This window comes from Xiphophorus couchianus, chromosome 16 (assembly GCF_001444195.1).
Source record: "Xiphophorus couchianus chromosome 16, X_couchianus-1.0, whole genome shotgun sequence".
Lineage (NCBI taxonomy): Eukaryota > Metazoa > Chordata > Actinopteri > Cyprinodontiformes > Poeciliidae > Xiphophorus > Xiphophorus couchianus.
In genome coordinates, this window is record NC_040243.1 from 13628450 (window position 1) to 13650944 (window position 22495).

A 22495-nucleotide genomic window follows, 5' to 3' on the forward strand; every position below is an offset into this window, starting at 1 on the left:
ACATGATGCTGTGCAAAAAAACTGAATCAAACTTCATCTCTTTTGACTTGGTCTTAAAATCACTGGGTTATAAAGAGAAATTTTAAAAAGCCTCCAGAAAACCTTAAGGGATACTCTTTAAGAAAATTTTCAGACATTTCAGATACATCTTGTTCCCCAGAAGTACTATAAAAGTTGTGCAGTTCATTACTGGTTTATTTTGTTTACTAAAGGATCTAATTAATGTGTGTACTTGTGTAGTGTAAAGATGGATCCCAAAGAGAAATTAAATGTTGTAGCTTATATTAATTAAAATTCTTCAAAGAGTTATTGTAAATAGTGATGGCTGTTGGCAGGAAATATCTCTTGTAGTGGTCTGTATTACATCAAATTTGAAGAAGCTTCTGACTGAACATACATTTGACAGATTAGAGTTTCAGGGTAATTTTTTTCTGATTCTGATATTGAGATTGACAAAATAATACGTAAAAGAAGTATCGGTTTAAAAAAAACAACTTATCTGTTATCCACTTTTCAACAAAACCAAAAATGTCTTAAAGTATATTCATCCTCTCCAATTGAAGATTTTTTATTTATAATACAGTAAGCAGACCTTTTTATTATTATTCCTGAATAACTTTTTACCTGTTTCCACTGATATTTTTAAAATTAATTTGGCAATGAGTCTTGCCATCACCCAAATCTTCAACTCCATTCACAGATTCTCTGATTCAAGTTGGAACTAGCTTTGCCACTCCAAAATTTCTCATATTACTTCCAATCAGGAGAAACATGAAGGTAAAAGATACATTTTAGAATAAAACCTAAATCTGTCATTTGTGTAAATAATTACTTTTGTGTATAAAATTTGCGTGACATGCCCAACAACCCACCCCAAAAATACAAGGTTAGCCACAGTGACAGCCACTGTCAATGTAGTTCTACTGTAGGTCACTGACCTGTTTCCATACAATTTTAAAGGTACTTATTTGTTTATAGAAGATATTTTGTTTTAATTGCAATCTTTTTAGCATATATTTGCTTTTTGTTTTTTTTAACCATAACCTGTTTAATGTTTTGTTAAAAATCAAAAGTACTAACATTTTAGTTTGTTGTTTTGCTGAACTATATGGTTTTTAGTCTATTTTTATTAAAGTTATTTTTATGTTGGGATTTAAAGTGTTTATTGGTAAGTTTCAATAAATAAGTTACATCTACAATTTTAGTTTTTTGTTTTCACAAAAGTACCTTCGTTTCATTTTAGTGTTGCTACTTCCACTCCTGCAAGACTGAGCAGCACATGATGTAATCGCTCAGATTCAGAGCTGTGACGTCGAATCACCCCACTCGGATTCTCAGCTTCTCATTGGACAATTTCGCTGGTTCTACAGGAGGAGGTGCTGATTCCGGTCAGACAAACTTAACTACCGGCAGCTCCCTCCCACATGGGATTTTGATTGGTTGTTTCGCAACAGGCCCATAATAAACAAATGCACGCTGCTGCCTCCAATATTAATAATTTGTTATCATAATTTAAGATGGAGTAAACATTACTGAATTGAATATTAGAATGTATATCAATACATAGCACAGTTATGGTTGTGTTGGCGTTCTCAGTTATTTCTTGTCATTGGATTAATAATGAATACGGTAGAGTATTGTGTCGTGTTTATCACAAATTAATAACCATAACGTCTCTTGTGACGTCTCATAAAATGATTGAAATGCACTCCACATTGTTTCATCCGTTTGCTCAGCAATCAAAACAATAATGAGAATCGTGGGAATCTGCTAGAAGCTCGCTGATTGGCTGGCTCGCCTGTCAGTCTTCAGGGTTGCGTGGGTTCCTCTGTTGGTGCTGAATGAGCCTCAGTGTCTGACTCGGTTTGACAAGTTTCCCAGCGGCGATCATGGCGGCTTGGTGTGTATAGTTTAGTTGACGTATCCGCAAACAGCGCATCCTGGATAAGTTTTAGGTCGACTTGGGATCCGACAGTTTATCAAATGTAGGGACGTAAACGATAAAAGACCCTCCAGTTCCCTGAGATCAGGTAGCGCGTCGAGCCGATCCTGTGGTCCATAGAATTAGACGAGAGTGAAGATGAACCGCCTGTCTTTTGACGATCCTTCGCTGGATCTGGATCCAACACTGTCTCTTAACGACCCAAGTGAAATTGACACGGTCCTCTTAAGCGACATCGATGGTAAGGAGTTGTACATTTATTTAAATGGATACCTGTGAAGTCAGTCATGTTTAAAGAGCTGTGAGAGTAAGCACTGCATGGACTTTTCTCTGTTTTTTTTTGTTTTAGTAATGTGTGTTGTGCACTTTGTAGCAAACAGCAGAAACCAACTTAATGACTCAAACAGCTTATAGTGTGTTTTTAAATAAGACACATAGCTAGAATGAGCTATTTAGCTTTTGAGTTTTCTAAAAATGCTTCCCTTCGGTTGTAAGTGGTTTTTACTATAACTTAAATGTGCACAAATTGGTTATTCTGTTGCTAATTTTAGCAAGTGAGGCTAATGTGCTGCTAACGGTTGTGAGTGAGCCCCGCCCCCCGCGTGCCTCACCGACAGAGGTTACTGTCGTTCATTCCTCCTTCCTGGGTTCAGCTCCCTCAGTTGGGACGTATTAACAAGTTTTTACGGTTTGCCCTAATGCAATACGACATTCTGCATTATTACGCCTAGTTATGTCTTTTATGTTAAATCCTTGTGAATTATGAGATGTTCCACAGTTTGTGTTATTAAGGAGGGGGAAAACTGCTTTTTTTAAATCAATAATGCCAGATTTTCTGTTTCCTAAAGATTTTTCCACCGTTCTGCAATGTGTGTTTTATGAGAACAGCCAAAGTGTAACATGATAAACGGGCTGTGGGTAAACAGTATTCGGTCGTGCTCTCCTAAATTTGACCGACTGTAACCCGCTGGTGACGCTGCACGGAGGTAACCTCCAGTGGAAACCGAGCATCTCTCCCTCTGCTCGCTGTCTTGGTCTGATCGGCATAGCAAGTCTGAGAGCCGCGCTCTGATTGGTCAAGAGCGATCACCTCATACACAACAGTGGTTTTTATACATTCAGGCTTCAGCGTTGCACAGCAGACATAACATACACCCGGTAGCACGTTTCTTGGATCAAATCCAAATAAAATTTTATTTGTATAGCACATTTCAGCAGGAAGGCATTTCGAAGTGCTTTACATCATATCAAACACAGAAACACAATGCAACATAGAATCAACAATCAAAACACGACATTAAGTCAGATTCCATCAATAAATTTGTAATTGATTACGTTTCTCAGGGATGCGATTATTCTATACTTTAACCAGTCAAATCTAGAAGTGGGAAATTATTTTCAATATATGCAAAGAACACTTTATCTTTGTCAAGAGAGAGAGTTTGAGTTCTCAGACCGGTGATACTTTGGAAATCGAATGATCACTAGAAGCTTTGGTATTGACTATTTACAACTTAAATAGCAGTACTTTGGTTTAAAAAAGCTTAATAAATACAAGCAGCTGGATATATGACTTATTAATGCACATTCTTATTTTCTGGAATACAAAAATGACTCAAAAGAAGGTTGCAAGTCAACCAGGTTCTCCACCAGCCCCAGACTGATATACTACCAATTAATTGCATATCATTTAACAAAGAAAAAAAAGGCAGAATTTTCTCTAAATTTCCACCAGTGTAAAAAAATCTATTAAAGAGAGACACAGATGGATAAAACACGACACAGATAAGGTGAAGCGCATATACTTCACTTCACTTTGGCGTTTAAACCGCTTGAGGCAGAAAGCTGTGCGTCCGTCTGGAAGGTTCTGCTTTTGATGTGGTACTGTTTGCCTGGTAGCAACAGTTCCAGGAAGTTCATGTCGAGTGTGTGAGGGGTCTCTGTTAATGTTCAGGACCGGTCTCCCATAGCTACACTGGACCTGATCCAGGACAGAGAGTAGACACACTCCAGACGCCTTTTAAACCTCTGATATGCAGGGCCCTCTTAGCTGTCACTTTGCCTTTTCACCTTTTTATCACACTTGTATTTCAATTTTTAACAGATGCCTTTTAGCTTTTAATGAAGTAATTATGAGGTTTATTTCTGGTTTATGGGTAACATTCCTATTTTTTTCTGTTTTTTCTGCACTTCTACAGACATGCTTCAGCTCATCAACAATCAGGACATGGAGTTTGGAGGACTCTTTGATCCCACTCCCTTCTCAGGGAGCCCTTCCACCCAAGAGATGAATGCCTTGTCCCAGACCATCACCTCTGCTTCACCTCCTGCCACCACTCCCACACCTTCATCCACCACCACTTCCTCCATCTTGAGCAGCAACCCCCACTTAGACGCCCTGTTGGGCCCGCCTATCAGCCGCAGCTCCTCGGCCCCGGACAAGGCCTTCCAGCCTGCTACCTTCCAGCAGTCTCCCCTGGCTCAGGTACCCAGCTCCGCACAGAGGCAGCAGCAACCGTTGTCGAGCCAGCAGGCTCAGAGCCTCAGACAGCCCCTGGTGGAGCAGCCCCAGCCGAGCGTCAGCCCACCTGCCGCCGCGCAGGCAGCAGCGTCCCCTCACGGCTCGCCAGGTCCAAATCCGGCTTTCAGCTCCACGACACAGACACTCTTCACATCCCCTGCGCCTCAGACTGCGCCTCAGCCCCAGGCACAACCTCAGGCCCAGAGCAACTTTCAGAGCCAAAGTAGCTTTACGGGTAAGTCTTTTGCAAGGTGACGAACGTGTCGAAGAGAAAGACGTGTAGCTCGAAAAAGCTGGAAAATCAGAAATTCTCTGTAAGGGAAAAATTGTTCTGATACTTTGAAGTGCAGTTCCACGATCGTTTTTTTTTGTGTGTCACAGTCTAATATCCATCATGAATTGACGTTCGCAATGTTTTGATTTGCTCTATAGACGTAATATGAGTTAAAGAAAAAAAGTTGTCCCTATGTCACCAGTGTCTTAGTATGGGCTTATTTCAATGAGTGTTGTACGAATTGCTGTGTTATTGGCTCAGAATGACTAGTGTTGTAAAGCTGCTTAATTACACAATAAGCTCTTCGAGTGCTGTCAATTTATCCTTTGCTCATATCCGCTTAATAGTTTTTGTTCATTTTAATAATGTTGACATTTATCGTGTGTCTTCTACTACAATCATTAATTAGATGTTGAGGTGTGACGACAAAGAAGCCTTTGGATATTGCAACTAATTTCTGTCTAATAGCCCTGGCTAAATTAATAAAACTATTATCAAAGTTCTGTGTTTGCACAATACCCTCTGTAGATATAGGTTCAGCAGAGTGCGGTAGCTACTGTGTAGTGTATTATACATGCATACGCAATAATTAGTTTAGCATAGAAGCAACTCTCTGATTCACTGATTGAAGGAGATACTATGAGGTGTTCGCTGGGGTTAGGATGATGTAGTTCTTTTTTATAGTTCTTTTTTTATTGGATTCAATCTTTTTTTTATTACCACATGGCTAAAGTCTCTGACCCTGGTGCGATTTGGCACATGTAACCGTTATCTCAATTTTACGTGATAAGAGGAGGTATGGAATGACTCACTGAAATTTCTAAATAGGTAAAAGGTTATCTTCAGTCTACACACTTATTAACAAATCATTTTATGAAATTATAAGCTTAGTTAGAATATTGGCAAAAGGGCTGAAAACGGTTTGCTTCTTGTGTCGCCTCTTGAAGTCCTTCATCTGTTACAATACCCTGATAGCAAATTAGCTTTTCTGGCTATTACTTTACTTTAATGGTGCTTTTCTTTCACGTTTTGCAATGTCTAGATTTGGGATTTTTGTTGACTCACTTTCTACATTCATTTGACTTCTGTTAGCCTTCCAGAGAAAGTGATGATCTGATTGCTAAATAATAAATGCCTATTCTGAGCAAGCTGATATTTTTCCAACTGCTTTCCACCCCAACTAATGACAGAAAGTTTTAAAGCTGTTGGCGAACCTCTGCTTTCTGCTTGTATATCAGTATTTTTAGACCACTTTCATCTACGACTGTTTCAATTCTTCATGCTTGTTTGCATAATTCTTATGCTTAAGTGACACATTTTTAGAAAACTACAACTAAAATCAATTAGTTGTTTGTTGGGAGTCGGTGTTACTCATAGATGCGTTGTCTATAACTGTTGAATCCTTCGAAAAGCAGCTTAAGACACTTTTATTTATTTAGACAAGCTTTTAGTTAAATGCACCTCTTATTGTTTTTGTCGGCTGTTTCAGCTTGTTTTTCATGAACTTTTTACAGCACTTTGAGATTTTTGTCTGTGAAAGGTGCTATATAAATAAAGTTTACTCACTTGCCACCTTTCTTTTAGTGGAATAAAAGATAGGCTTTCTAAAGAAATGATAAGATACACACCGATAACAAAAGATTACGATAAATACTTTGTAGTAGGTATAAAGACATAAAAGTTTTAGAATTTGAATTGCTTCCACGATTCTCTTTTTCACAAAACCTTTGCCGCCTTTAGACTTTGCTTGATTACTAGTGTTGATGTTCCACATTTGCAGCAGTTCAGTTGCGATAAAAAATACAGCAAATACCCATATTAATTCATCTGAAAAAGAAAATGTATTAAAGAGATATTTTATCGAGTTTAACCTGCTTGGTTTAACTGTGCTGTCCCTGTTTTTCAGCCGTCGGCCGCAGCAGCATGAGCTCTCCTGCCACCAGCTTATCGTCCTCGCCTCCAAGTGTCCAGCCAGTGACCATTCAGACCCAGCTTCAAGGCCTGACCACTGCCTCCCCCCTCCTGACCACCTCAGCTAGCCCTCCAGCACAGACTATTACAACCCAAGTACAACAAGTACCTGTAAGTGTGTGAAGCTGCTCCTTGATTGCTCCTGAACTGGATAAAGGATGCCTTATTTATGGGTCATTGGTCTGTGTGTGTTTGCATCAGGTGCTGCTGCAGCCCCAGTTCATAAAGGCTGAATCCGTGCTGCTCACCACTTTAAAGCCTGACCCTTGTATGGTCACAACCATGGCCTCCCCTACGTCTCTAGTGACCACCACCAGCTCGGTACAGAGCACATCCCTGCAGGTAGCAGAAGAGGCCAGATGTCAATGTAAATTGTGAATTTTACATTTGAGAAAACTTTACTGATTTCTATCCATTTGCAGGCTTTTATGGGTGGGGGTACCATCCTGACCACCGTGCCTGTGATGGTGGATGCGGAGAAGCTTCCCATCAACCGCATCGCCATCGCCGGCAAGCCGTCAGGCCAGCCGCACAAGGGGGAGAAGCGCACCGCTCACAACGCCATCGAGAAACGCTATCGTTCCTCCATCAACGATAAAATATTGGAGCTGAAAGATATTGTCGCTGGCACTGAAGCCAAGGTTGGAAACTGTTTATTCTATGCTCTACTATACTACGCTGCAATGCTATTTCTTTGTAATAAAACCAAAGTATTTGCTTGATGTTCTTGGTTCTGGTGGTAATGTAATGACTGACTGGTGTAGGTGCTGTGTTTAAAGTTGGAAAATTCACGGCGCGTTTTCTGTAACATTCCTCCTCTTCTTTAGCTCAACAAGTCGGCTGTCCTCAGGAAAGCCATCGACTACATCCGCTACCTGCAGCAGACGAATCAGAAGCTCAAACAGGAGAACATGGCTCTGAAAATGGCAGCTCAGAAGAACAGTGAGCATTTGAACCCTCATCCTGTCCGTGTTCTTCGGCGCGCTGTTAAGCCAGGCTAAAGCCCTCTGAGCTGTTGGTCGACACTCCTGACTGTTTTTTTTTTTTGTGTGATCGCTTTCTCCTTCCTTTCAAAGAGTCTCTCAAAGACCTGGTTGCCATGGAGGTGGACACTCAGGCAGAAGTGAAGAACGAGCTGCCCACTCCGCCAGCCTCCGACGTCGGCTCCCCTACCTCGTTCTCGCGCTGTAGCAGTGACTCGGAGCCTGACAGTCCCATGGGAGAGGACACAAAGGTGTGTGGCGAACATTTAATTTGCCAGGCAGCGATTTTGAAAGTTGCGAGACAGCAAATTTTTATTTTAGGTTAAATTTACACTAATTGTCTTTTTCTGGATCTTCCTTTGCTGCAGTCAAATTTAGGCTTGCTGGACCAATCTGCAGCAGGTGGCGTGGTTGGAGGCATGCTGGACCGCTCCCGCATGGCGTTGTGCGCCTTTACCTTCCTCTTCATCTCCCTCAACCCACTGGCTGCTTTGCTCTGCTCATCTGGCAGCAGCTCTGCAGGAAACAATGCAGACATTAACCCCCATCATGCCGGAAGAAGCGTCTTGGGTGTAGATACTCCAGGTAAACCTGCTGGTTTGTTGTAGCAGTTGTCTACCGGAGTTATTTTTGCTCATTACTGAGTGTATCCATGCTGTCTGTAGATGAGTCTTGGGGCTGGATGGATTGGATGCTCCCCACCATATTGGTGTGGCTGCTGAACGGTATTCTGGTGTCAGGAGTTCTGATCCGATTGTTGGTTTACGGCGAGCCCGTGACCCGTCCGCATTCAGGGTCGTCCGTGCTGTTCTGGAGACACCGCAAACAGGCCGACCTGGACCTGGCCAGAGTAAGATGGTCTGGTAAAATCAGCCTTTTGAATAACGATTCATCCATGCCTTACATTAGCTTTTCTGTCTTCTTTCACTTCAGGGGGATTTTGCTCAGGCCAGTCATAACTTACGAACCTGTCTTAAGGCGCTGGGTCGCCCCCTGCCCATCTCCCAGTTGGACCTGGCCTGCGCGGTGCTCTGGTCCCTGCTGAGGTTCTGCCTTCAGCGCCTCTGGGTCGGCCGCTGGCTCGCCGCAAGGGCTGGAGGTCTGCGCAGCGATCGCCCCCTGCAGGAGGATGCGGGTAAAAGCAGTCGTGATGCCGCCTTGGTTTATCACCGCCTGCATCAGCTTCACATGACAGGTAGATTTAACACCACAACTTAGCTTATGTTAATCGCATTTGACTTCTTAAAACAACATTTTTGATCTATCCTAATATCATCTACAATAACAGGAAAGCATTTGGATGTTCTGAACCTTTTCTTGTGTGTTTGTGCAGGGAAGCTAAACGGCAGCCACCTGTCAGCAGTCCACATGGCTTTAAGTGCGGTGAACCTGGCAGAATGTGCTGGCTCATGCCTGCCTGTAGCCAGTCTGGCTGAGGTCTACGTCTCTGCAGCGCTACGAGTCAAAGCCAGCCTGCCAAGGATCCTCCATTTTACCTCTGTGAGTCGTCATTTCCAAGCTTATATTAATCAGTCAAAGCCTTCAGCGACTGAAAAAAGCGAACCTCACTGAACCAAGCTCCGTCTTCTCTCCCGACAGCGTGTGTTCCTGAGCAGCGCCCGCCAGGCGTGCCTGTCATCCAGCGGCTGCGTGCCTCCGGCCATGCAGTGGCTCTGTCACCCTCTCGGCCACCGCTTCTTCGTGGACGGGGACTGGGCCATTCGCAGCACGCCTAAAGAAAGCATCTACAGCCAGGCTGGAAACACTGGTAGGCCACCAGTTACCTAATGCAGCCTAATATAGTCCATTGAATTGTCTTTCCATTTCCCCTGAAAGCTATTCTAAGATAATTGAAATGGCTTGGCGTTCCTACAGTGGACCCTCTGGCCCAGGTGACTCAGGCTTTCAGAGAACACCTCCTTGAAAAAGCTCTTTACTGCGTCGCCCAGCCGCACGGAGAGAAGAGTCCCAACCAGGCTGACGGGTGAGAAAACACCGGGGGCTTTTAAACATTTCTTTGTGTTTTTGACCGGTATTCATTATTTTTTCTAGTTTCCCTATTGTAAAAAAGTTCCTAATAAATGAGAATATTGGAGCACTTGTTGACTCGATTGACTGGTCTCTGCTATCAGGGAGTATGCCGATGCCTTGGAGTACCTCCAGCTGTTGATTAGTGCGTCTGATGCCGCCGGTGCAACATCCCAGTCCTTTGCAATTGTCTCCAACATGGCTATAGTGACTGGTAGGTTAAAAAATTATTAGAATATTAAAAGTTTGATCAAAAGTTTTTGAAAATAATGGTAATTATGACAACTTTCTGTTTTTGCTTTCTGTAAATGATGATGATTGTCATAGTTAATTATTCATTTGGAATATTCACACATTAAAAAAAAGATTAAAAAATGTTTGTCGATTTTAACATTAATAGTATTAATAATAATTAAAAATAGCATCTTTATAAATAATAATAACCCTATCAAATTAAATATTTAAAATGCATAAATAAAACACGCCTTTGTAATAAATAAATAATAATGCTGTAATAATATAACATATTGTTGTACAATAAAAATATAATTGAGTAATTAAACCTATCTGAATGTTGAGCAGAAAATGCATGAAATACAGTAATAATTATAGCAAGCATTATTATTATTTTCTTCTGTAGCAGCATTTTAATTCCTAATAACTGCACAGTATGTATTCATGTTACAGTCTTGTACAGTAGATTATGCTGTTGTTGTTATTATTAAGCTTTTTTTTATGTGTTTTTTTTTAAACACTTTAAGAACTTTTTTTGAGAACCTTTACATCCAGATTCCCCATTGCGGGACTGTAAAGGCTAATTTTATTCCATTCTGCAATAATCCAAGCAATTGATAAATCAGAATTACAAATTCTAACATTCCTGGAAAATCACGACAGAGAAATGGCTTTTAATTGAACCCTTTAATGCATCGCTTCATTTTGCCTTTACATGTCCCAGCTGTGTCATTACCTGGGTGTTTTTACTAAATCAAATAACCAACAGACAAAGTCCATTTATACTCTTTAGAAATCACATAGTCTGATTTCCACTTGACTTTCACCCCCACAGCACTTCCTTTCGTCTCCACTAATCTAAGCTTAAAAAAAAAAATAAAGAAATTTAAAAAAAGGGAACCTGGTAAAATGGAGGCACGCCGGATTGCTTCATTTATCTTCAGCACTGTCAAATCTGTGATCACCTTGAAAGGAGGAAGGGAAGCGAGGCTGTGCCGGGGTTTTTAATCGGAAACTTTTTCTTGGCAGAGCATGAGGATGCTCTCGGTGTTTTAAAATGTGCTTGTGGAGGTTGCATGGGTGTGCAGCAGAATATATTACCCTCCTTAAAAGATCTCGGTGTGGGTGCAAGGTGGGACTCTACCAGAGAGAATGATTCAGGACTATAGACAGCAGCTGTCTTTGTGTATTGTGATGCATGTTAAATGTGGGGGGGAAAAAAAAAGCCAGTGGGGGATTCGAATATTTGCATAATTGCATGTCTACGGGAGGGTGTCTCATTTTTTTTACTTTTTAAATTTTTTTCTCCAATCACTAGGCTGCGACCCCCACTCTAAGTGGTGGTCCTCGGTTGCCATAGTGATCATCAATTGGCTTCAAGGAGATGATGCTGCAGCAGAGAGGCTCTATCCAACTGTGGAGCACCTGCCCCGCAGCCTGCAGAACGCAGAGTAAGTTCTGTGTCCGATTCGAGAGGATTTTATGGAACTTTGGCCTTCTTTTACTGCTCCACACACACACGCACATGCCCACACACACGACCACCGTCACACACTTGCACTGCTTTAACCTGTGTCCTTTGTCTGGTTTGCCACTGGTTCTGGCAGGAGTCTTCTGCCCAAAGCGTGCCTCAACACATTCAGGGCAGTCAGAGCTCTGCTGTCCAAGCCAGAAAACTGCCAGCTGAGTCTGAGCCACACTGACAAGGCCAGCGCCCTGCTCCGAGACAGCCTCAACCTGGGACCGCACTGCCACAGCTCCAGCTTAGACAAGGTACGCACATGCTGGAGTCGAGCTGATTTATCTTTTAAAAGCTTACAGTGGAATACAAAAAAAAAAAAAAAAAAAAAAAACAGAAGAAAAAAATACTTTTAGGATATTATTTGCACACAATGCCGCCGGATTTTTACCTGGCCTCAGATCTCCAGATTCCCCCCTGCAGTAGTTCCTCGGTTCCTCTGTGGGGCGCTGTGGCGGCCCTCCCTGTGGTTTCTACCAGATGGTGATTCTGGTGGATTGGCAGCACAAAATGATTGTGCTGTGTTTGTGTGTGTGTGTGTGTGTGTGTGTATGTTTATGGCCAGAGCTGCGGTGCATTGTAGTTGCATTGCATGTGTGTCTCCTAAGAGTGCAATGTACCTGCAGTGCAACACAGAGCTGGACCAAGAGCAGCAGAACACACAATCACACACACACACAGGATGGAGGAGAAGGGAGGGTTTGTTTCTGCTTCATAAAATCTCTGTAGGTTTTCCTTTCAGTCTACATGTGAAAGGCAAAAGCAACCATTAAAAATATAAAATATTTTAGGTAACACATTTTCGTGACCTGGTCGATTTCTCGTATCATTTTCATGATGCCAACACACATCCTATTTGCGTACTTCAACCAATCCGGTCGATATTTCTACAGGTCGTCGAGTTAATGGTGTGCGACCTCCTGCTGGTTTTGAGGACCAACATCTGGCGCTTGCAGCAGCAAGGAACGAGTCCTACAGGGTCCGGCTTAGTGGGCTCCAGCGGTCCTGCCAGCCTTCATCAGGCGTCGCCACCAGAACTTCAGGGCTTCCAGCAAGACCTCTGCTCCCTGCGCAAGCTGGCACACAGCTTCAGACCTGCAATGCGAAGAGTACGTGCAATTTTTACCCGTGTGTTTCCAGGTGGTTGACAAACTGCTTTAACAGATCGATTGCTATGTGACCAGTGGTAAAGATGTGGCCAGTCAGAAAGGCTGATTTTGGGTTTGGTGAAACCATTTCGCGGTTGGTTTGGATCAAAACTCTGCTAAAGATTTCATCATTTTAACAAGGTCATTCCTTTGGAAGAGAAACCGGCCCACAGCATCACAGATCCTTCACCGTACTTATCAGTGGGCATAAGGTGTTTCTCTACATATTTATCCTTTGTTTCACATTAATTCCACCTGATCTTAGTGCTATCTGATCAAAGCTATAGTCCCACTACAGTTCAGCAAACTCCCACTCTAGACATTCTATTTAACTATAAAAACCTTTTTTAATTTTGCAAGAATTTTGTTCGCCTTTCTGCATAAATGTACTCAAATTGAAGGTTGGATTTTTCAGATTTCTTATCCAATAAAGGGCTTCTATAACAACACATAAATACGCTTTGTGTCGTTACAGAATCCATTGTAATGAATCTCTAGAGATGGTGAGCACATTGTTGCTTCATTTAAACACAAACTCATCCATTTTAAACCCCGTATTTAAATCGGCAACACAAACCAAAGCAGCTTTGACTGAAGCTGATCGTTTACAGGGAGTCTGTGGAGCAAGTCTCAGTAAAAAAAAAAAAAAAAAAAATTCTACTCACTTCCACTCATAACACACACACACACGCCCACACATAGCCTTAGGCAAGTGTGTCGCAGCATTGTTCACAGAGACTCTCTGAGGTAGAGCTGAGCATTAGGTGTGAGTCATCGTCTCTCGCTCTTGTTCCTCCTGTTTGGCTCTGATCTCTCTCTGCCCTCTGCTTCTCTCCAGTTGTTCCTTCACGAAGCCACTGCCAGGCTGATGGCGGGGGCCAGTCCCACCAGAACCCATCAGCTACTGGACCGCTCACTGCGGCGCCGAGCAACACCCGGAGCCAAGACAGGTGCGTTCGTGTCAGTGGAGAGACTTCAGTGGGTTTTTAGGTGTCATCTGACCTGTGCAAGTAATCGGGACGCTTTTGGCGAGACAAATGTTTTATGGTCAGAGAATCTGCAGTGTGGGGATTGGCTCGGTCTGTTTTGTCTAATAAAAGTCTAAACAAAAAGATTTTTTTTGAGGGACCTAAAAGGGGCTGAATGCAAACGTATGTCAGACTCGGGGTGCTTGAAATCCTTGAAAATGCTTGAATTTCATTTTTGGTGTTTTCTAGGTTTGGAAAGTCCTTGAAGTGCTTGACATAAACCTAACAGTTTTGCAATAAAGTTCAATCTAATAGTTGATTAAAAGCCTACATGTGGAAACTGTTGTCTACAGCTGAAACCAGATATTTTCATACACATAATAAAAGACGCAGATACATTTCTTCTCACTGTCTGAAGTTGAATCAGATGAAACATTTCATGTTTTAGGTCAGTTAGAGTTACCAAAGTTATTTCTATTTGCTAAATGCCAGAAAGCTTAAGGAGAACACTTTTTTGTGAATTTCTTTGTATGTTTCTTTATTGACCTGTGTTCCTATGAAGCATTTAATTTGAGCAGGAAGGTCGTTTAGCTTAACATTACTTTTGTTTGGATTGTAATCAACATTTATTATTTCCAATGTCTCAACAAGTTATTGATTGTCTTATTTTATAGTTTGGCAAAATTATTCAAATCAGGGGATTTTTTTTTTGTTAAATTAAAATTTTGTTCTTAGATTAGTTGGGTGTGTAGGTTGTGTGTGTGTGTGTGTGTGTGTGTGAGACATTTCAAAACATAAGATTTTGTTATATTTTACTTCACCTTGTCCCTGCTGTAGAATGTAGAATACCATAATAAAAAATATTAACATTAATAAATTATGTCATATATTGATTAATTAAAACTATTTTTTAGTTAATTTGTATTAACAAATTAACTAAAAAATGTACACTTTTATCTCCAAAGTGTAGTGCGGGAAAAGTTTGAAAACTTCCCTCTACAATTCTTGAAAAGTCGTTGAATTTTACTGTGAGCGAAGTGAACGTACCCACTTAACATTTATATGTACTACTATTTGTGTGACATAAAACGCAATAAAATATGTCAATCTCGTGGTGGTTGTTGGAAAAAATAAAATAAATAAATAAAAGCACACATAATCCAAATAGTTGACCTGAGCTCCATAGCTCACCAGATGTTTGGTTTCTCTGTGTGCAGAGGAGTGCGAGGCGCGGCCCGGCCAGCGGGAGCAGGCCGAGGCTGTGATGCTGGCCTGCCGCTACCTTCCTCCCTCCTTCCTGTCGGCCCCGGGCCAGAGGGTGGGCATGCTGGCCGACGCGGCCCGCACCCTGGAGAAGCTCGGCGACAAGAGGACGCTCCACGACTGCCAGCAGATGATCATAAAGCTGGGGAGCGGCACCACCGTCACCAGCAGCTAGAGCGAGGGAGAGGTGGGGCGAGGGAGACTGGCACCGACACTGTGTACTGAAACACCTCCTGTGTACAAACGCGCGCAGGAACAGGTGGACAAAAGACCCGCTTCCGCAGAAACCTTCCAGTCTCTATTGAAATTCACAGGTTGCTCCTCCTGCCTACCCGGCCTCACATCTTAAGGCACTTTTAGAGTTTATGCACTCTGTTTCTTTTTAAATTATGAAGTAATGTGAAAAAACACAAAGCATCATTTTTCCTATCAGGCCAAACTCCCTTGTGAGAATTGATTGCAGTGTCCCACTCTGACCACAGTGAGGAGCCACCACTTCCCGAAGGTGGGAGCAGAGATGTGTAGCTCCTCCCTCTCTCCTTGACCGCCTGGCAGATCTGCACCTTTTCTCCCCAAATCGGACAGCCAGGCGTGTGGGGGTCTTGGTGTCTCTTTGTTTATGGGGGACAGGGAGGGCCAGGGGGGGGGAATTATTAAATAAAAAGTAACCAAACTCAATGGTTTGATCATGGACATGAGCGCTGAAAAGCCTCTCCACATACTGTAAAGGTTTGAGGTCATCATCTGGCTCAACCCCCCTCAATCTCTTGTCTGCACTAAGCCTGAGGCTGCTCTTAATGGAAAACAACAATAACAATAAGGCTTTATGAAATTATTTTCATAGTTGTTGTGTATTTGTTTTTTGCTGTGTACATATTTTACACCATATTTATAATCTGGAGGAACTTTGATTAGTCGTTTTTTTTGTTGTTTTGTTTTTTTCATACGCAGAGTGATATTTGCTCATTTCCTCCCCCTGAATCCATCTTGAGTATTCTTAGACCAGGTTTAGTCGAGTCAGGACTGTACTGCATAGATCTGAGCTGGGGTTGACTCTTTAGGTCTTGGACATTTGTAAACCTATGAAATCAAAAACAATTTTCTATGACATGGCTTTGACATTTCTGAAGATCATTTGTTGTCCTAAAAAAAGTGAAATATTCGAGGGGGTTTTCCCCATTTGTAACACTATCATACAAAAAAATATCTTTTTCTCATAATCTAGGTGGACCACATCATTTTCTGATGATTTTTTAAAAAGCTTGTAAAAAGTTTCAACAAAATGCTTGCCATTTAACATATGTTTTTTTTTTATATATAGTTGGTCATGTGAAAACTGAGGAGAGAGCTTGTGTAGCAACCTTGTTGGAAGGTATTGTCTTATAGCTGACATTTAACGTTTTTTTCCTCCTTCCTCTCTATTATTTCATCCTTACATGTAAATATTAAATAATTTTTTTAAAGAAAACTTACGGCTTTTTTATTTATTGGTGAATCTTCTTAATTTGAAAATTTAACTAATAGTTTAAACTTCAATAATTGTTCTGACTGGTTATGTGTTAAACTAAAATGACATGATCTCTTGTGTTTCCTCTTTTGAAGAGTGACATATGTTCCTAAGTACTTACTTTGTAGGTTTTGACATTTTAGGTCCTTTAAGCAGTTTCAAAATTGTATTGCACACTCTTCAGATTTTTGTTGTGTTTAATGCACACAACAAAGGCCAAACACTCCCAGAAAGTCTCAGTGAATATTTATCCTTAGATGGGAAACATTTGCTAAAAAAAAAAAAAATCCAAAAGTTTTATGATCTCAAACCTTTGACGTAAACGAAATGGAAAACATGCTACTTCTCCCCTCCGCCCCCTTATTTTATCATAAATTAGCCGTGCGCCGTTAGTCCAGGTATTTTCTTCAATGTGTCAAAGTGTGCGTGTCGAGGGAAGACAAAAACATCAGGCATTGGTCGTAGCAGCATTGAAAGGTGCTGGTATATTTAACATTGGCGTTACAAAAAACATTTCAAACCAAGTGATGCTGTAGTGTCATCGAGTCCAAAACAAACAGACATGAAAATCAATAAAACGGCATGCTCCCACTTAAGACAAGTGACATTCCAAAAAAGGGGGGTTATTTTTTTTTTTGTATCATCAGTGGATTCTTTTAATAACGTTTTATAAGCAATAACATATTCCATTTTATAGAAAATAAACATCTCTAGGAAATACTATACACAATTATATTAGTACATCACATCTTACATTTAAACAGCATCAAATACTTCTGTACACCATTAAATAATGAGCTTCGAAAAGAGAATGTTTTGGTGTGACGTTTTTGCACTTTCTTTTCTGCTGTTAATACTTAAATATGTCTCTTTCTGATATGACTAGAACGTTAACGGTCTCTCTGCGCGGTGCAGCGTTATATTGCCCGGCAGAGAGAAGAATAGGCTACATTTTCGATACACAAACAGACAGGTGGAGCGTCTCTTTGCGTGGCTGTGGAGTAATTACACACCATTGGATATTTCTGAGCTGTACATTGATGTGAAGTGACATGAAACCGAACTCCGCTTCCGTAATCCAAGCCCTCGTCTGATCCGGTACGATGAGGATGTCTGCTGTACATACTGAATGTGCACACAGTTGAATTAAACTCAACAAATTTTATATTTTTTTATTATCATTATTATTTTTTTTTTTTTACATATATATCTGTATATTTTCATTTCTGAGTAACACAAAGTCTGACATATAACAAGGGTGACGCAATGATGTTGCCTAGTCATAATGCACATCAATATACACCTTTAAAGATAAGAGCATTATATTAAAATACATTTTTTTTCTTTTAGAACCTGTAAAGCACATCATTTACAGTTTCCTCGTTTATCGTTTTTAGTTTCGTCTCGTGTTCCAAACACAAATGCTGACATTGAAATGGTACATCCACTGGTTGGTTGCTGTATTTTTGTTTATTAGGCTGTTTACAAAAACAGCCCAACATCATGATGCTACCGCCACCATGTTTGACACTTGGTACAGTGTTTTTTTTTTTTTTTTTTTCGTTTTTCTTTTATATATATGTATATATAATCCTCTCTCCCCCATCACCACCCCTCCACCAAGACAGACGAGATCTTGAATTGAAGATGCACTCAGACACAAACACATGGCGAGGGTGTGGCTGTGGAATGAGTAATCACACACGCACCGGAAGGACACTGCTGTGGGATCCTGTTGGACGAGGCGGCCAAAGGGACCTTTCTGTTCAGTTCTCTGAGCCCATCCGAAAACACACACTCACACGAACGTTCCTCGCTCTGCATTTCAAATAGTTTCCGCTGGGGTCCAGACAAAAAGCACGTCCCTTCCCGTTGATAGACGGCGTCACCACCCCCTGCCTCGCTGCAAGGGATCGTTTTTCACCAAGCAGCTGTTCAGCTCTCCAGGGAAAAAGCGGCTCCATAGTCCCACACCTCGACGCAGCCTCTCACCGTCGTGCTCGTCTACTGTCATGTATTTTATTTTTATTTATTTATTTATTTGGCTTGCAGGACAAGTGGCAGAGTGATGATTTTGGTAGTGAAGATGGAATGCAGGGATATCTTACAGATCCTGTTAAGGAAGAAAGGAGAAATTTAGAGACGTTCAGAGCGACTCTCTTCATCCTGTCTTATGACCCTTCGCCCCCACCCCCTTTGGTTTGAACCAGAAAAAGCTTCAGGCAGCTGTGATGCAGGTGGAGAGAGCCTCCAGGCCACTCTGAGCGGTGAGAGTTGGAGCTTTTCCTGCAGAAATGTGCAGAAAACATCAAAGCGAGGCTGCTGCATGAAAGAGGAGATGAATTCAGCTGACCAGCTTGGCTGTAAAAAGAAAACCATGTAAGAGGCAGAGATGCACTTAGAGTGACTAGCAAAAGTTTTCACACTGCTTGAGCCTCTTCTTGTTTTTGTTGTGCTACAGTCACAAGTTTCTGTGTATTTTCCTACATTTTTATCAGCCAACACAAAGAAAGTGCTGCATCATGATGAAAAAAAACAAGCCCCCCCCCCCACACACACACACAAAATTTCAGTTTTCTTAACAAATAGAAATTTGAAATAGGTTGTATGAGTTTGTATTTAATGTGCTGAAACATGTTTGGCTCCAGGCAGCTTTAAGTCTTTCTGGCTACATCTCTAAAAGGTTTGCACATCTAAAAACTTCATTTTCTGTTCATTTCTCTTTTGCAAAATAACTCCCAGTCACTCTGAGGATCTGTGCATGTCAATTTTTTAAATACACATTTATTGGTCATTTTCAATTTTGACACATTTTAACACTGTGGCAGTATTTCATGTTAGCTTGCTGAAAGGCCTCCGTCCAGTATCAAATCTTTATAGTCTCTTCCAGATTTTATTCTATGTTTAGTTGCATACATTTGAAAAGCAGTGTATTCTTCATTTATTTTCCTCCTTCTGACTTCAGTCTGCCAGCTGCCCATCCTCATGGTCTTCCTGTTCTCTCTCTGTCTCTGTCTGCTTTCTGGAGTAACACATGATGTTTTATTGTTACAACTTTAGTCTCTCCACCTTGCCGTCACACGAAGGCTCTCCACTTTTGTAGCCTTTCCTTTCTTGCACCACCTCGACGTCTTCCAGTCTGCTGCTCTCTGATGTAACTGTCCTGATTCGGCTCTTTTTATTCCAGCTTAGCCTCAGCGTGAAGCTGTCTGCGTTTCTCCTGTTCCTTAATTTTTTTGGGGGGGGGGGTTGCACCCAAGTGGACATATGTGAGCTTACAGCTAACCTGCTAATCATCCCATGCTGATGCGCTATTAATGCGTCACGTTTAGGTGAATTTTATCCCGCCTTAAAGTGAGAACACAGGGATAAAGAGAGTCCTCTGACGTGGCAACCCATGGGTGGGGCGCTTGCATGTTTATCCGTGTCTCCTCTTCCCTTTGATTGGGCCGCTCAGCTTAAATTGGCTCGGCGCAGACATGCAGCCTCTCAGATCCCTCAGCCTGATGACAGCTCTGCCTCAGCGCAGCTAATAACGTTCTCTCTCTCTGACTTGCTCTCATTTTCTCTCTGTTTCTCACACTTCGTCTCTGCCGCTCAGACGTGGGAGTGGAGGTGAAGGGGGAGGCGCAGGGAGAGAGAGAGAGAGAGAGAGGATGGGAAAGGAAGCGGGTGAGAAAGGCGCTGATTGAGGAAGGGTGAAGAGAGGATGGAAGGGGGAAAAAAAACAAATCGGGGAGCTTATAGGATATCAGAAGGTGAACGGATTGAGACGCTGGGAGAGACGGAGCAGCGGGGGAGCAAAGAAGCGGAATGAGGCTAACAGGAAAAAAGAAGGAGGAAGGAGAAATAATGAGAGGAAGAAGTAGAGAGTAATGGTGGAGAGAGCATGTGGGGAGGATAACAGGCAGCAATGGTGGGTGGGGTGTTTTGATCAGCTGCCAGCTTTTCATCCCTGCCAGTCTGCACAGAGGAGAGCAGGAAAGGGAAAGGGAGCAAAGGAGGGAGGGAGGAACAGAAAATGCAGATGCAGAGAAGAGGGGGAGGTGGGGGGAAGGGAGGGAGGATGTGAGGCTGGTGCCACCGCTGCCTCAATGCACTGCTGCTCTCTGCTGAATGTCAGCATCTCTGCCTCTCTCTACCAGCCCCCCCACCCCCCTCGCGTTTGACCTTCCACGCTGTGCTGCACTGTCCATTCATCACCAGCAGATGGTGTCTGTCCCACAGGAAAAGCAGGTGTGGTGCAGACTGTTAATGTTCACCAGAAAAGCAGGAAGCCGTTGTAATTGTGGAGGTCTGAGGGTGTTGGGTCGGTCTAGGCTGCTGGAAATGTTTAACAATTAGTGAGTCTGGGATGATAATGAGGAATCTGTCCTTTGTAATTAAAGGACACTAACAGGGACAGGAAGAGCTGCGTAAACTGCACTGCATGTGACATGCAGTATATCCAGGCGATTCACATTTTGGATGTGCACAAGTGTACACTGTTCCTTTTAGAAAAGTAAAAGTAGGACAGGAAGGGAGTCATGAGAAGAAAAGCTAAATTATGAGCTCTGCTTGTTCACGTATGCCTTCTAAAAATAAAAATAAAAGTGAAACTTCCACAATATTCATTCAGACTTGAATCATACATGGACACTTTCCATGCACTGAATTTTATTTTGGGGTTTCAGAGTAAAAGGGGGTTAACAAAAATACATAACATACCTTTCAGAGCTTTCTTTTTGTAAACTAATGCTGAACTCCATTTGTCATTTCCAATTCCAACAAATAATTATGCAGTACCTTTTGAATATCATTGAAATACATTGTGGTTGTAATGTGACAATGGATCTAAAATTTTAGGATGTAGGAATACGTTTTCAAAGCACTATAAGATACTCTACAATACGATGCTGTAAAGTGTCGATTTTAAGGACTAGAAGTTCTTCAGGTCTTGTAAAATATCATCAGCAACAAACACTGTAATGATTAAAATGCATAAATTTTACTAGTAACAGTTTTCTTGTCTTACCTCATGTTTTGGGCATTTGATGGAAAAATCATCCTCATGAAATGTGCAGCCTACAGGCAGCGAGAGAAAAGGCAAAGAGGAAGATAAGCTTGCGTCGCAGCTAAACAAGAGAAATGAATCAAACAGACGCACGACACCCTTGAACCCCACGTAGATGGCAAAAGCCAGTAAACGATGAAAATGCAAAAGAAAGAATTGCACAGAAAGTAAGAATGAGAGATGGGCGCAAGTGAGTGGATGAGTTGCAGAGCGGGCAGGCAGATATGGCTGGTGCACTCAGCAGGATTAAAAAGGGCCTCACTCCGCTCCCTCTGGTGGCTCTGCAGACGTGGCAGGCCTTCTAATCCTCACACTGTACCTCTCTGGCATGAAGTTTCACAAGGGTAAGCCATGTCACACACATGCTGACACTTCCAACAGCAACAGGGAACAGGAACACACAAATGGGTGAGCTGAGGGGACGTACATATTCGTAACATGCTCCTGAGATGAACAACTTATGTTTTATTGTTTTATTTAAGCAAGCATTGCACACGTCAGTAGAGGTTCACACCCACATTTAGAGCCCCGACAGCCGCGTGGATGGATGGAGCCACAGGGGTTGCAGTGAATAATGCACACATAGAACCCCCCACCCCCACCCATTACCCCTGTCTCGTTCCCTTCTCTGCCTTTCATACTCACACTTTCATCACTCTCTTTAATCAAAGCTCTCTTTTAGGTTTTCTCTCCCTCTGAGCTCTCAGATGTATCGTTTTGCATTCAATATTGCTACTACTCTATGCATTTTCCCTCTCGGTTTACCCACATCTTCTTCTCTTGACTCACCGTTTAATTTTTCACTCTTTTTTATTTTAACTCATGCTTGACCTCACTTTCATCTGTCCACATGGGCTTCTTTTGTTTTAATTTCAGTCCAGTTCTCTGGTATTGTTTCCTACCGTAGTTTCTTACCTATCTCTTTGGCGCAGATGTAGTGGTACTTATAAGAGCAGCCTCTCCAACAGCAGCTGAGAGACGCTCCCGAAATCTGGCACTTGTGACAGCTCTGGGGTTCATCAGACAGAGAACAAAACCAGTAAAGCACCATTCTAAAATAAATAACACACAAAGAAGGGTTGTC

The 22495-nt window shown here is 42.0% G+C and overlaps 2 protein-coding genes across 3 annotated transcripts in view; one reads left to right on the top strand and one right to left on the bottom strand.

The window, feature by feature from the left end:
- Window positions 1-1831: 1831 nt before the first annotated feature.
- srebf1 (sterol regulatory element binding transcription factor 1) lies at window positions 1832-16319 on the top strand. Its single transcript, XM_028042852.1, has 19 exons — window positions 1832-2183; window positions 4141-4698; window positions 6644-6819; window positions 6910-7050; window positions 7131-7349; window positions 7536-7650; window positions 7785-7942; window positions 8060-8276; window positions 8357-8541; window positions 8625-8886; window positions 9025-9191; window positions 9291-9459; window positions 9567-9675; window positions 9824-9933; window positions 11272-11404; window positions 11561-11726; window positions 12366-12581; window positions 13459-13570; window positions 14806-16319. The coding sequence occupies exons 1-19, from the start codon at window positions 2081-2083 to the stop codon at window positions 15024-15026; spliced, it is 3537 nt and encodes a 1178-aa protein (XP_027898653.1). The 5' UTR covers window positions 1832-2080; the 3' UTR covers window positions 15027-16319.
- rai1 (retinoic acid induced 1) overlaps window positions 16155-22495 on the bottom strand; it is a 63365-nt gene continuing 57024 nt past the window's right edge. Inside the window, exons 3-5 of one of the 2 annotated variants that reach the window (XM_028042845.1) lie at window positions 22327-22420; window positions 21373-21422; window positions 16155-18471 (exon numbers count right to left, since the gene is read on the bottom strand). In XM_028042845.1, the coding sequence (XP_027898646.1) occupies window positions 18463-18471; window positions 21373-21422; window positions 22327-22420 (153 nt within the window). In that variant the 3' untranslated portion in view covers window positions 16155-18462. Of the gene's footprint in view, window positions 21423-22326; window positions 22421-22495 lie in introns of both variants that reach the window. The other variant, XM_028042844.1, reaches the window with a different exon arrangement.